The following is a 14,901-nucleotide window of genomic DNA, read 5'->3' as shown; positions in this document are numbered from 1 at the left end:
GTTGGCGAGGTGGATAACTTCCACACTCACCGTTAGCCACTCCAATGGATAGGGTTAAGGGTACACGTCTTGGTGTATGAGGTGTTACAACAAATATTGTCTTGAAAAACGAGACTTTACAGCAAATATCAACTGGATTCACAGGGTTTTGCACCTAATATTGACTTGATGTACGAGGTTTTTACAACAAATGTTGTCTTGATGTATGAGGTTTTACAACAAATATTGTTTTGATATACGAGTTTTACAACAAATATTGTTTTGATATACGAGTTTTACAACAAATATTGTTTTGAAATACGAGATTTACAACAAATATTGTTTTTATATACGAGTTTTACAACAATTAATATTGTTTTGCTCTACCAGGCTTTTACATTAATAATTTCCTCGCGCTCTTGGTAAAATAAAAGTATTATTTTTATGTACGAGGTTTTACACCTAATATATCTCCATGTGGGTGGTGGATGGTCGAATGGTTAGCACGTGCGTGCTGTATCATAAGGCCTGTCATTGAGTCAACTGGCGTGGTTTCGAATCCGCGGTTGTACGTGACAAGGAGTGGGGTCGCCTGTCCAACCTCGTGGGTTTTCTCCGGGTCCTCCGGTTTCCTCCCACTGCTAAAGACCCCTACGCACAAGCGAATTATTGAAATAAAATTAAACCATATGTTAATCCCGAAACCTAGTTTGTGTTGAGTAGACGTTAAACCCATCTCTCTCTCTCTCTTTCTCTCTCTCTCTCTATCTCCCTAGCGATGTTTCGCTATGCATATAAATTTTACTAATATAAAGTGATATTACGAGGAACTGAAACAGTCAATCTGATTAAAATATAGATCTATATTTCGTTTCGTTTTTTTATACTTTCGATGGCCAAAACTACATGAAGATCTGGCCAGTTCTAGAGATAGGTCGCGTCAGAGGTCATATCAGCGGCTTTTGACCATATGACGTCAGACATTGATTAATCAACCAGCATTGGTTTATCCACAGTTCCGTGCATCGCACGCCAGGAACTCACCATAACAGACCGTTTCATTGGCTAATCCCTCATATTAATCAAAACGCGGCTTATATAACAACTCTTCCAGACCCTGGTGTTCTGAAGACAAGTAAAACGAAATTTTGAACTATAAAAAAAACTTAAACGAAATAGGATCTGTGTTTTAACCAGATTACTGAACCAGTGTGCGCCCAGCCTTGGTCTTTTGAACAGCCGATGCAATCCAATTATAAAAAATGTTAAAAGGATTTAAAGTAAACCTTGTTGTAATCGCTTGACAACCTTTTATGTCTCATGTTGTGATGTGACATTATTTATTTGTAGCTGTGTATTGTGAGTGACACAGGCCATGGTGATACAGTAGACAACGACTGTGATGGTTTGATAGATGAAGACATCTGCCCTTTTAATATAGATCAAGCAGGTAATGTGATAGTTTTCCATGTCTTTGATCACCCACACTATAAAACCCTCCATATACATCTAGTGTATCCTAGTGTATCACCCACTATAAAAGAACATTGGGCAAAAACATTACTCCATTGTAAAATAGCACTCACTGTAGAATAACATTACTCCCACTGTATAATAATCTTACAACACCCACTGTATACTAACCTTACATCACCCACTGTAAAATCACACCCACTGCAAACTAACCTTACACCAACCCACACTGTAAAAACCTTACATCACCCACTGTAAAATAACCTTACATCACCCACTGTAAAAACCTTACATCACCGACTGTAAAATAACCTTACATCACCCACTGTAAAATAACCTTACATCACCCACTGTAAAATGACCTTACATCATCCACTGTAAAATAACCTTACATCACCCACTGTAAAATGACTTTACTTCACCGACTGTAAAATAACCTTGCATCGCCCACTGTAAAATAAACTGACGTCCACATTAAAACAACCCTTACACTACTTTAAAATAAACCATACACCTACGTTCATAGAACGACACAATCTTGTTATAGTGGTACAATTGCTAGTTTGTACTATTCGAATATTCAAAATTTTACATTTTCATATTTCTAGAACTTATGATCTTTTTTTCAAATCAATATATTAGCCCATATTTGATTTTAGCAATTTTTTAAGTTTACTAAAACAAATTATTCTTTTTATTTTACAAATATTGTATAGCAGACAAAACAATGAAATGTTTATCAAATAACCAAATTCGTCGAAGTTTTTATATACAGTTTTCATGTTTTCTCTTTTCAGTATCTGGTCAAGACTGCAAGGAATTCGTGTCAGGTTTGTTGTGTATTATTTCTATTATTCGGCCCTTTTCGAAGACACCCAAATATCCACATACACACACTCCTGGTTATACGTCCAAATGAGAGACTAAAATCGAACATAACAAAATGTGTATGATATTGACATTCAGCTTCTGCTGTGCTGTATATAAACATTTCTCTCTGGTCACTGAAGGGGGCGGAGTGGGATGGGAAGAGGGCGGGACTGAATGGTCTCACGCATTTGATCAGAGGGTCTGTCAATGACATCCCTTTCGGATGGAAAATACACCGGGTATTCGAAATGTGATTGACATTCCCTTTCGGATGGAAAATAAAATGTGTATTCCGATAATTAGACGTCTAACTGCAAGAACTGATGTAACCAACTTTACATGGCAATCACAAGACATTCCTGTATTGACCACGTGGACAGCTATCCACGAGCTTAGCATTATATATATAACTGGTCGGTTAAAATATTCTCGGGATATTTCTGGAAATTTCGACCACAATCCCGAGCTGTCAATAAACTATAGCAGACATTAAAATTGAGAAACTCGGTACTATGATAAAGGCCTATTGGCAGCTATTGCTGCTATGAAAATGAAATGGGGTTTAACAATCTACTTCTCTGTACCAGCCTGGCAAATGACGATGTGTATACGCCATGTATGGTTCTATGAACTCAGTTTTGCCCGAATAGCGTAGATTCCGCCAATTCCTCATCGAGTTGCAACTGTCAAGATTCTTTTACGTGCACACCAACGTCGGTCCTGCACCACTGATAAAGGGATTCCAAGCTGCAAAAGCCCGTGTATATTTCGTCCTAGTAGCTCCTGGTTAATGTGTCAGCGCCTTACTCACAGTCCGCAGTGGCTTCTGTGACGGCTGTGAACTGTGCATGCAGAGAGACCAATCTAATGAAAAAGGGCATACGCCATGTACTGTTCTATGAACTCAGTTTTGCCCTAATAACGGCGATTCTGTCACTTTCAAATTACAACTATCAAGTTTCTTTTACGTGCACTCCAACGTCGGCCTGTACCACTGCTATAGGGATTCCAAGCTGCAAAATTCCGCGGACCTTACTCGGGCTCTCCTGATTAATGAGTCGGCGCATTACTCAATAATCGGCAGTGGCTTCTATGACGACTGTGCACGCAGAGAGACCAATCTAATTCTGTGATTCCTAAGTACGCCAATAAAAATGAAAAAGACATTAAGTGGGGTTTAACAATAGATGTACATTTTAGATGACCAAATGAAATGAAATGGGGTTTAACGTCCACTGTTCTGCTACGACTGGCTAATGTAAACGGGGGCCCCAATAAACAACCGTTTCTCTATGACATTGATTCTTAACGTGTTTTGCCAGCGGCACATCTTGGAACACATGAAAAAATTGCGGCACACCTGGCTAAATATATATGAAAAATATTTCAATTTTGCAAAATAAAAACATGGCAAGCCAGACGGCATACAACCGTAAACAGAGACTAGTCATAGACACATAGAATGACTCAAACTAAATAAAGAAAACAGAGCTATGAACTTATCAGCAGACACCAGTGAATACTCATTTGGGATCACTGGTTTTTCGCATTTTCTTAGTGTGCCGATTCAAAATTTCGCGGCACATTTAGGTAAATCTCGCAGCATACTAGTGTATGGTAATGTATCATCGATTCTATCGGCAATATTGATTTCTTTAAATCTATAAACTCACGAAATAATTGCCAAGTCTTCACTAATTATTTGTCTTGTCGCCAATTTATGAACGAGGTGGGAGCCATTTAGGCCCAGTGAGTAAAACGTCGACTCGCTAACATGAAGGTGAATCCGCGTTCGATCCCTACGTTGGCCGAGAAAGTTCGTCGGGGTCTGGTACGGGACCAAAACCGAAGTCCCGTGTAGACGTTGGCGTGAACGTAAAAGAAACCTCGGAATTCGATATAATAGTAGGTCGTAGCGCCGCTAACGGGCACAATTCACTCCAGAACAGTAGAACGTTAAGCCCCATTTCATTTATGGGAGAGAGAAGTCGGGTTTAACATCCACTCGACACAAACTAGGTTATTTTGGGACTAGATATGTTTCAATTTTATTTCAATAATTCGTTTGCGCGTGTCAGGTACAACCGGGAATCGAAACCACGCCAGTTAACTCAATATGAAGACCTTATGATACAGCGTGCACGCGCTAACCATTCGGCCATCGAACCCCCCTCATTTCATTTATGAACAAAGAACATATTGTTGTGGTTATTATAGAAGAGGGGATCACGTGGCTAAGTGGGTAAGACGCTAGCTCGCTAGCTTGGAGGTCGGATGTTCGATCCCTGCATTGGCCGAGAAAGTTCATCCAGATTTTCCGGCGTGGTTCTCCCTTGTCAGTGATGCAGGACGGAGGGGCTGACAAGGAAAGCTGTCTAGTCGTTCGGATGGGACGGAAAACCGAGGTCCCGTGTACACATTGGCGTGCACGTAAAAGATCCCCTGGCAGTTGGAATTCGATATAAGAGTAGGCCGTAGTGCCGCTGTCCGGGCAAAATTTCCCTCATAGCACACTGTATGGCGTATGCCCGTCTTCATTAGCCCAGGTTAGGAGCAGAAAAGTAGGACGTTAAACTCCATTTCATTTCATTTCATTTATTATAGAAGAAAACTAAATCAGCAGTCAAAGATCACAAAGTCAGGAAATGTCTACATAGCCCATTTAAAATGTATAAACCTATATTTTGAGCTTTTTCTTTCAGGTGAACGAGATTCATATGGTAGAAGATTTGTTATGGCATTCCCTGGCAACATGCAAGTAATTAATATGGATGCTTTATATTTGGTGTTCTCTAGTCTGTCATCTTTATCTGTAACGGTGACAGTTAAAACACCACTTGATGATACCAGGCTGCTTATCTCTAGAACCTTCCAGACTAGTGACTATATTTCCTTCTCTGATGAATTGGAGATGCATGGCGAAGGTGTATCTGATTTAGGAATACTAATAGAGGCCAGTGAAGAAATAAGCGTGTATTCGATGTCTGTTAAAAGCGCAAGTGACACGTCAGCAGGGGCGACTCGTCTGATTCCAACTGAATCCATAGGGAAGGATTACTACGCAGTAACCACTTGTCTAGTAGGCAGCTGTCAGATCACGATTGTGGCAGATCACCCAGCAACAATAGTAAAGGTCCGCCTACATTTCAGCGATTCTTCCGCGCGATTGCAATATGGCGGCCAGAATTACTACAGCGGGGACTTCATCACAGAAACATTATCACAGTATCAGGTTTGGCAATTACAGAGTATCCATGACTTAACCGGGACTCGGATATTGGGGAACAAACCGATTAGTGTTTTTAGTGGTGCTAACTATACCCAATTTAAAATCAAACAACAAAAGGACCAAATGGTAGAGCAGTTATTTCCGGTCAATGCTTGGGGGAAAGAGTTCATAGTTATCCAGACCGCAGGGAGAATGGGAACGACGAATTGTTATTTCTCAGTGCCATCATGCGCTGATACCGTGAGGGTAATCGCTGCAGAGGCAAACACCGCATTAACTATTAAACACGGATCCAATGAGATAGGATCGACCTACAATTTAGACCTTCCCGGTGACTGGATACGTTTTGATCTCATAAATGACACGGCTTACATAACGAGTAACAAAGGTATATCGGTGAACCAACTCATGTCCGATGGTGTGAAAGGCGATGCCGCACTTCTAGTAATAGTTCCAGTTGAACAGTATGCGAGCATGGACATCCTTCGAAACGTACCTGATCCTGAACCAGCAATAAATAATTTGATGCTATCAACCGAAACCGATTTTGAATCTTCTATATTTGTAAATAGTAATCCTATAATTCCTCCATGGGAGACCTTGCCCGGTGGTAGAAGCTTTTACCGGACGGAAGTAACCGACACCGAAACACGTGTGTCGACGGCGAACTCGTCAATACGTGTTGGTGGTTATTTGTATGTGAACAAGGTGTCTGTTTTCAGTTCCCACATTTTAAACATAGCCTCCTTTTTCCTTTGGATAAATACGGTAGGTATTGGTTGAAACTAGCGCTATATAGAGAGATAATCTGGCCATGGTCGCCAATATTTATTACCCAATATATAAGTTTAGTAGGTGATCAGAGGAAATGAACGTATAGTACTGGCTCAGATGCGGGAACTGTGTAAGATAATAAGCCAAAGAGACATTGATTACCCAATGACCAGACTCTCTCAGTAAATCTGGCTCTGGTTTAAACGATCTTTATTTAACATACCCGCAAATCCTGCGTGGACCAGTGACGGATATACAAATAGACTTGGCAGATTGAAGCCTATCGCTCTAAGATCTAGGGCTAAGTGAGAGGGACGCAATGACAAAATTGGCGTCATGGTTTTGAGTTTTTGCGCCCCTTGAGTTTTCGCCCCCCCCACCCCCCCGTCGCAAATGGCAAAAATTCACGCGGTTTCAATGCGGTTTTCAGAAATATAATTATAATCATAATGCACAACTGGTGTCAATCATAACAAAACTATACAGTTATATGGGACAACAATCACTGGTTTATTATACACAGGCACGACGTTTCATATACCGTGCGTCAGATATACTACAAATCGACCCTGGCATGTTCCACACAGCCCAATATTACCCGGTGGCACTGGGAGGGATTGCCACCCCACCCCCTCCTCCACACACACATATACATGTTGTCTATTGGGGGCCCTGAAGGGATCTTGTTCCTCATGCAAAAACATGGGTCACCATGCCCCTGATCTAGGGGGGCTCAGGTCAAGGTGTGTCATATTTGTGACACGGTGGCAAGCCTGTCTTTCACGCACTGTCGTCTAAAACATTAGTCAACTTTCCCGGATATGCTAAATCTGTTAAAATCACAGTTGGATTTTTCTCTCGTTGTGATGTTTGGGGAGGGGGGGATTGGGATTGCTTTCGTCTAAATCCGGCACTGGCGTATGTACCGTCTTCATTAGTCCAGACGGTGCAGAATAGTAGGCCGTTAAACCCCATTTCATTTCACTTACCCACAATGATTGTGTATTTATGTATATTCTAGCCGTGTGAAATAACGGATGCTATTGCCGGTGATGGTATAGATAATGACTGTGATGGTGCCATTGATGAAGAACCATGTGATGAAACGTCACCAGAAGGTATCTTTGCTTTTAATAAATAATTTAATCTTAGTAGTGCGCGTTGTATCATACGGTCTGTCTTTGAATCACTTGACAAGGATTAGGGTCGCCTGTCCAACCTCGTGGGTTTTTCCCGGGTCCTCTGGATTTCTACCACTGCTACGCGCAAGCGTATTATTGAACCATATGTTAATCCCGAAATGACCTACTTTGTGTCGAGTGGACGTTACCCCCCCCCCCCTATCTCTCTAAAGGCCCAATATAGGCCATTGATATCTAGCACATAAGAATAGAGTGATAATAGTTGTAGATAGTGATTTGATATCGTCCTACGTTTCTGCACAACTAGGGTAATGAATACGAGTGGCCTTCGCCATTCAGTCCACTATGAGGGCGATTTTTTACCGGACAGCATCGATTTTCTTTTGAATGCTCGTCAGTCTGTACGCTATATCTCGTGTTGTCGTCCCATCCATAACAGAGGCTGTCATATAGAAGATAGTTCCCTAATATGATTGTTGGTATATACTGATCCACAGCCACGTCCTTGATTCACACTGTATATCTTTTCATAATGATGTATTATGTTTTTAGACTCTGATATGGATGGAATGTTTAATGAAGATTGTGTACAACCATTAGGTAATATCAACATTCATTACGCTTCTTACGATTGACCTTTCTGTCAGAGACCTGTAGCTCCTCACATTTTTTAAAATGACGTAACCTTAGACAACATTGACGCGCCTTAGACATAAACAACGATCCATCTACGTCATACGTCATTATGATCACTGCCCTAGTTAGCCGCCATTTAAAACGCCCACGGCTTTATGTACATAACAGAGTAAAAATAACCCGTTCAAGCACGTGTTTTATGTAAACACATGTCTTTAGCAAAATGTCAACTTCTGCCAATCCGGTAAAAGCGATATATAATATGTGCTAGTTGGTAATATTGCAATACATTCTTTGTCATTGTAAACTGTCTTTAGAGTTTCAATCTGTTTATCTTTCAAAACAAGGTTAGATACTCCTGAATTTGTCTTCGCAAACAAAACCGCCTCTTTGAAATTACCTTTTATGGGCGCCGCCATACTGAATAATTAGAGGACTATTTTGTGATTCGGCTTTGATTAGTTTGACATCTTTCATACACACAGCGGCTAAATAAACATATTTAATTTCATTCAATGATAATAGAAAAGAAATAAATACTCCTAAAAATTACTAAAAGCATACTCAGTGTTTTCGACTAAAATCGTCGATGTAGGATTTAAAATGTCGGGTAATTAGCTTATGGCCTGTTCTCAGGCGGAGCTAGCTGTAGAGGGGCAGCCTAAGTTTGGGATGGTGTGAACGATGCTTTACCATGACTGCTAACGTTTCAAAACAAGACAAAATGTCAACAATGTCTTAGATGAAGAAGCGTGGTACATTGATGTCATTTCACGGGAAATTGCAAACGAAGCGGATTGGTTAAAACCCTTTTGTGGGCGGAGTCGACGGAAAGGTCAATTACTGATGATTAAATCATTTTTAGACTGAATTAGAAAGCTAGATCTGGTTGAAGACGATTCTTAGCTGCATAGAAGATGTTGAGGGGGGGGGGGAGTCTAGATATTTACACACATGGCTGATCGATGGTTCTAAACTGCATAGATTGGGGATGGGGGTATTAAATGTGTTATGGCTTATTTAAGTTATAAACTGTATAGATTGGGGGTGTACTAAATGTATTACACAATTATGGTTTATTGAAGGTCTAAACTATATAGATGGGTGCGGGAGGGGTTTTCTAGCTGTGAAACACATGGTTGATGGACGGTCTCAACTATATAGATGGGGAGGGGTGTACTAGATGTATTACACCTAGCTGATTGATGGTCTCATTTATATAGTTGGGTGAGGGGTTTGCTACCTGTGTAATTCATGGTAGATGGACTGCTTAAATTGTTTAGATGGTGGGGGCGGGGTCTTCTGAGCACTAGCTGAGTAACACATGCATGGTTAAAGGCCGATCTTTTTTCCGCTATGAATTGAATTGGCCCTACTACCCGCCCCCCTCCTCCCACTCCCTCTCTCTTTCTCTCTCTCCGGTAAAGTGATGTTATCGTTTTTGTGTTTCTAGATTCGTCGACAACTTTAATATCTAGTTCAACCGATTTATCCACAAGCCAGGACATTTCTCCCAGTACATCTTTGATAGCAACCGATTTATCCACAAGTCACGACGTTTCACCCAGTGCATCTTTGATAGCTACCGATTTATCAACAAGTCAGGGCGTTTCACCCAGTACATTTGTGATATCAACAGATTTTTCTGGTACTTCGTTTACCAGTAATATTTTGCCAACAGCAACCCAGATTTCCTCATATTTATCAAGCTATGCATCAACAGAATTGCTACCGACACCATCGACAGCCACATATGTGGACCCAAATTCGTCATCATTTGGATATGTTTCGCAAACCTTGCCATATAACAATGCAACTATTAGCTCTCATCCGTCATCAGTTTTTGTGATGACGTCAGGGGAGTCTGTGTGCAGTTGTGGGTGTATCACGTGGTCAATAACAACGACACTTGCGTCACAGAGTTTGGTGGAGGTAACTGACAGTATCAAACAAGAGCTGACAGTGGATGCCAAGGAAGTATCGCAAACGAAACGAAAATATATCAGCGTACCCGACCCTCGAATCTCTGCCCAGACTGTGGGATATTTTGGAGTTGCTACCATCTCGTGTATATTTATTGGTATTGTCATCCTAGATGCTGGAGCCCTCTTTAAAGATATCGTAGCCTTGATACAGACATGTAAAGAGGTGGCCCGGAAGTGATGAGTTGTTAAGTGATGTGTATAAATAGCGGAGCAGGACTCCTCTGATATCAATCAATGGCACTCGAATTTGTAGTCTTGGATATCCAGCTAACCATTTCTTCGGAAATGAAATCGGATTCAGCGTCCTATTTTTATGAGCCAATCGGATTCTTTTACGTGTACACGTGACGCCAGTCGACTAGACTAGACTGCTGCCTATAATAGGCTACTTTCGATGTGCCTGAAGCATCATGCATTTGTAAGGAACTTCCCCGTTTTTGACAAAGACATATGCGTGCTTATATTGGACCACTTGGTGATATAGGACAAGTCTCTGTGGTGAAAATAGATAGAATAAAAAAAATCAGTTAAATACTGTTAAATTTTCCGTTCTTCAGAGGAAGCGGAAATCGGTTGTTTTTATTTTAATGTGATTTGTTGATAAGAAGTAACGTATAGACACGGTAGGCTATTCATTTGGTGACGGAACGCAGCTAGTCCATTTTATGACTGAACAGTGCTAATTCATTGTTTTGTTTGAACAGAGCTAATTCATTATTTTGACTGAACAGAGAAAATTTATTATTTTGACTGAGCATAACCGATTCATTATTTTGACTAACAGAGATAATTTATTATTGAATTATTTTGACTGAAGGGAGCTAATCCATTTTGTGATTGGACGGGTGCCAAGGGGTCTCAGCATGTCGGACATCGGCTCATTAACCAGGAAGTCCCAAGACTGAGAAAGCTCCTCGGAATTACCCAGCGTTGTTTCCCCATGTCAGTGATGCAGGGCGGATGTGACGAACAACCGAGGTTACGTGCCCGGTTGGGACAGAAAAGTAGGAAGTTAAACCGTTTTCAGGGACAACTCCCACTATACCCTATTTTCCCTTCATGTCCAAGTTGGACCTCTAAAACATCAATGAAATATTGTATGCCTTACTCATGTATAATTTTGGTTACCTAACTATTTACTAACTACATTCTGCTATCTATTAATACAGAGTGGAATAGCGGGGTCAGCTTTGTAATAGAGTGATACCGAATTCAAACAACAGATAAACCAATTTATTATCCCGGAGGGGATCACGTGACTAAGTGGGTAAGACGCTGGCTTGCTAGCCTGGAGGTCGGGTGTTCGATTCCTGCATTTGCCGAGAAAGTTCATCCAGATTTTCCGGCGTGGTTTCCCCTTGTCAGTGATGCAGGATCGAGGGCCTGACAGGGACAGCTGTCTAGTCGTTCGGATGGGACGAAAAACCGAGGTCGCGTGTACACATTGGCGTGCACGTAAAAGATCCCTTGGCAGTTGGAATTCGATATAAGAGTAGGCCGTGGTGCCGATGTATGGCGTATGCAAACTTTCTGTAATAGGGTAATAACAAACACAAGGACAACAACGTATAATCTCGCAATAAGTATACTTTTACGCCATATAATAATAATAAGATACGTAAAATTCACCATTGCATTTTTATATATTGTTTTGTGACCTGGTTGGAACAGTCTGTTCTTTAAACCTCTCATTGCCTTCTACTCCTCATTTTCAATAATAAATATTAATGTACCTATCCTTGATTGAATAGTGATTCATTAATTGTAATTACATTTTACCAGAATTAAGCTGTCATACTGGGATTAATATTTTACAAGTAATTAGATAGATACATGCAACAGGAAATGAGACAAAGTTCTACTAAATCATTGACCTTCTTGCGGAAACATCTCGGGTGTACGTACTGAAATGAAATGAAATGGGGTTTAACGTCCTACTGTTCTGCTCCAACTGGACTAATGAAGACGGGCATACGCCATACAGCGTACTATGAGGGAAATTTTGCCCTGACAGCGGCGCTACGGTCTTCTCTTATATGGAATTCCAAATGCCAAGGGATTTTTTACCTGTAGTAGTACGTATTAGTTCGTGGCCTTTCCCTATTGTTAGGTTAACCACCCTTGGCAATAGACAGGCTCTACATGTTAAAACACGATTGTAATGTTTACGATGACTTTAAATTTACGTACAAATTGTTGTTAAGTGTTAAAACACGATTGTAACGTTTTTGATCTAAATTTGTTAACTTTTGTAAGTGTTAAAAAGAAGAATATAATTTTTTTTAACTTTTAATTGTTAAAATAATATTGCAATAAATTAAACATAAACTAGTTTACTTTTAAGTGTTAAAATAAGATTGTAATATTTTTGACTTAAGATTGTTAACTTTTAATTGTAAAATCTTTTGACTTTAAATTGTCCAATGCTTCGATTTGCTAACTGTTAAAAATTGAAATCAGATTGCCACTTTAATTAGAATTGTATAATGCTAAAAAAAATAGTAAACATTCTATAACGCATGGGAAAAGATAAAAAAAACCAAAACAAACCCAACAGCACCCTGTAAAGTATAATAATAATGTAAATATATTTCTGAGATTATGCCGTCCATGATTAGTTTTAATTAATAAAGAAAATAAACGCCAGTAATATTTTCACCTATAATGGCGTTTCCTTTGTATATTTAAACTGTAACCGATAGCAATAAAACATTTACATACTTTGTAGATATTGAAATTACAGTCATTTGTTTATGTAATAAAAGATTTTTGAATTCAGGTAGACTGCCTATTATGTGACACGAGGAAAGCCACCCAAGACTGCATCATGAGCCCCCATTTTGTAGCAGTGGGTGAAGTTTTTTCTTTTACTTTATACGTCATCGTAACCTGGATACTATTATTTTTAGGACACGTGGTAGACTGCCTATCATGTGACACGAGGAAAGCCACTCAAGACTGCATCATGAGCCCCCATTTTGTAGCAATGGGTGAAGTTTTTCTTTTACTTTATACGTCATCGTAACCTGGATACTATTATTTATATGATGAAGTTTAGAGAGAGAGAGAGAGAGAGAGATGAGAGAGAGAGAGATGGTTTAACGTCCACTCGACACAGACTAGGTAATTCCGGGACTAACATATGGTTTAATTTTATTTCAATAATTCTCAGTGGGAGGAAACCAGAGGACCCGGAGAAAACCCACGAGGTTGGACAGGTAAATCTTCTCCTTGTCACGTACAACCGGGGAATCGAAACCACGCCAGTTGACTTAATGACAGGCCTTATGATACAGCGCGCACGTGCTAACCATTCGGCCATCCAACCCCCGTGAAGTTTGGACAGTCGTATGCTCGTCTGGACTACTCTTTAAAGATACATTATAGGAGATTAAAGAGCTGGCGATTCTCACTATAATAGTTAACAACTAGATAATGTAAAGCCAATTTGCTGAAAATTGCAGTCAAATTGATCCACTATGAACCGAGATTTTAGCGATTGAATAGTGGACTAGCCTCGATCATCATTACTAAAGTCGGTAGGATAAAAACATAGTCTCGATTATCCATTTTTTGATTTAATTACGAATGGAAGTCGAACAGCAAATCGGAACGTAATCCAATAAACATCGCAGGCTAGCGATGTCATCCAGAGTTGATTATGATCTGGATAAGTTAATTTTAAATGTCTAATTAATAATTTAGATAACATTTCAGGCCTTAATGAACGACCTGCAATAGGCAGATTTAGCTCTTGCATAATGTATCTTTAAAGTATTGATTGTTCACAGATCAACAAATGAAACACCCTGTTATATAAGAAAAACTAACAATTTAATTTGAACATCCTTCGCCCGGTCCCGGTCTGGGTCATTGTAATCGAACTGTAGGGACACCAGACAGTATCCTAGAGAGTCTCTGGTTCGAATCAAGCCTGTTTCCAACATTGCTCCTGAAGCAACGACCGCGAGTTTTACAAAATCTCGAACAGTCTGAAATTCAGAACTTTGAGGTGCGTTATCCCCCTTTACTGCAGACGCGTTAACAATAATGCTGTCCAATCAAAGGTCGTGATTTAAACACATACCCAAACCAAACATGGCGACCTCCACGCATAAGGGGGTAGAATTGTTTTTACCTGTTGAAAGCTTTTTTTTTTATTCAGTTGAAAACCCAAAGACAAGCAATCGAAGCTGTTTAAGAATTGGAATACGGGTTTATTTGCAGCGACAAGCAACTCGATTATCACAGGTGAACATTTCATAATTGGAAAGTGTAGAGATATGGACAATGTTGGCGCTATACCGTAGTAGACGTGTGGGGATATGGACAATTTTGGCGTTATACAGTAGTGGGTGTATAGAGATGTTAGCGCTATACAGTAGTAGGTGTGTGGAGATGTGGACAATGTTAAAACTGTGGGAAATCAACATCAACTAATCTAATCTCGGTATTTCTGGTTTCGCACACCAAAGACATACAGTTTCCGACAAGACTTTGGCCCTTTGGTCTAAGCACCGCTTTTATGGTTTTATATATAATGTTCCTCTGATATTGTCTGTCTGGCAGTAGAACAACACCAAGTCTCGTAATTCTATATACATTTTATTTTGTATAACTAATATAGAACATCTACATTTCCTAAATAAGAATTTTAGATCATTTCCTATTTTGCTCTCTTCTATGATGACTATTTGTTTGTATTAACATCCTTATATCAGTTACGATTAATTGATTGTCTGTTTTGTTCTAAATGTCCGAACAGCTGAAATGAATGTTCATGGCATTTGTAATGAAAATACAGTTGTCGTTT

General features: G+C 39.9%; 1 protein-coding gene across 4 annotated transcripts in view; it reads left to right on the top strand.

Annotated features, from left to right (window-relative positions):
- The window catches only part of LOC126830950 (uncharacterized), a 43,975-nt gene extending 29,437 nt beyond the window's left edge, over positions 1-14,538 (top strand). For 3 of the 4 annotated variants that reach the window (XM_056103072.1, XM_056103073.1, XM_050561488.2), the window contains exons 4-8: positions 1,330-1,429; positions 2,250-2,282; positions 5,025-6,319; positions 7,347-7,443; positions 8,020-8,110. In XM_056103072.1, coding sequence (XP_055959047.1) covers positions 1,330-1,429; positions 2,250-2,282; positions 5,025-6,319; positions 7,347-7,443; positions 8,020-8,102 — 1,608 coding nt within the window. In that variant the 3' untranslated portion in view covers positions 8,103-8,110. Of the gene's footprint in view, positions 1-1,329; positions 1,430-2,249; positions 2,283-5,024; positions 6,320-7,346; positions 7,444-8,019; positions 8,111-14,315 lie in introns of those variants that run through there. The other variant, XM_050561489.2, reaches the window with a different exon arrangement.
- The last annotated feature ends 363 nt before the right edge of the window (positions 14,539-14,901 follow it).

The sequence above is a fragment of the Patella vulgata genome, chromosome 8 (genome assembly GCF_932274485.2).
Source record: "Patella vulgata chromosome 8, xgPatVulg1.2, whole genome shotgun sequence".
Taxonomy (NCBI): domain Eukaryota; kingdom Metazoa; phylum Mollusca; class Gastropoda; family Patellidae; genus Patella; species Patella vulgata.
The sequence above is the reverse complement of the archived record's forward strand: the minus strand, read 5'-3'. Positions and strand labels throughout refer to the sequence as shown.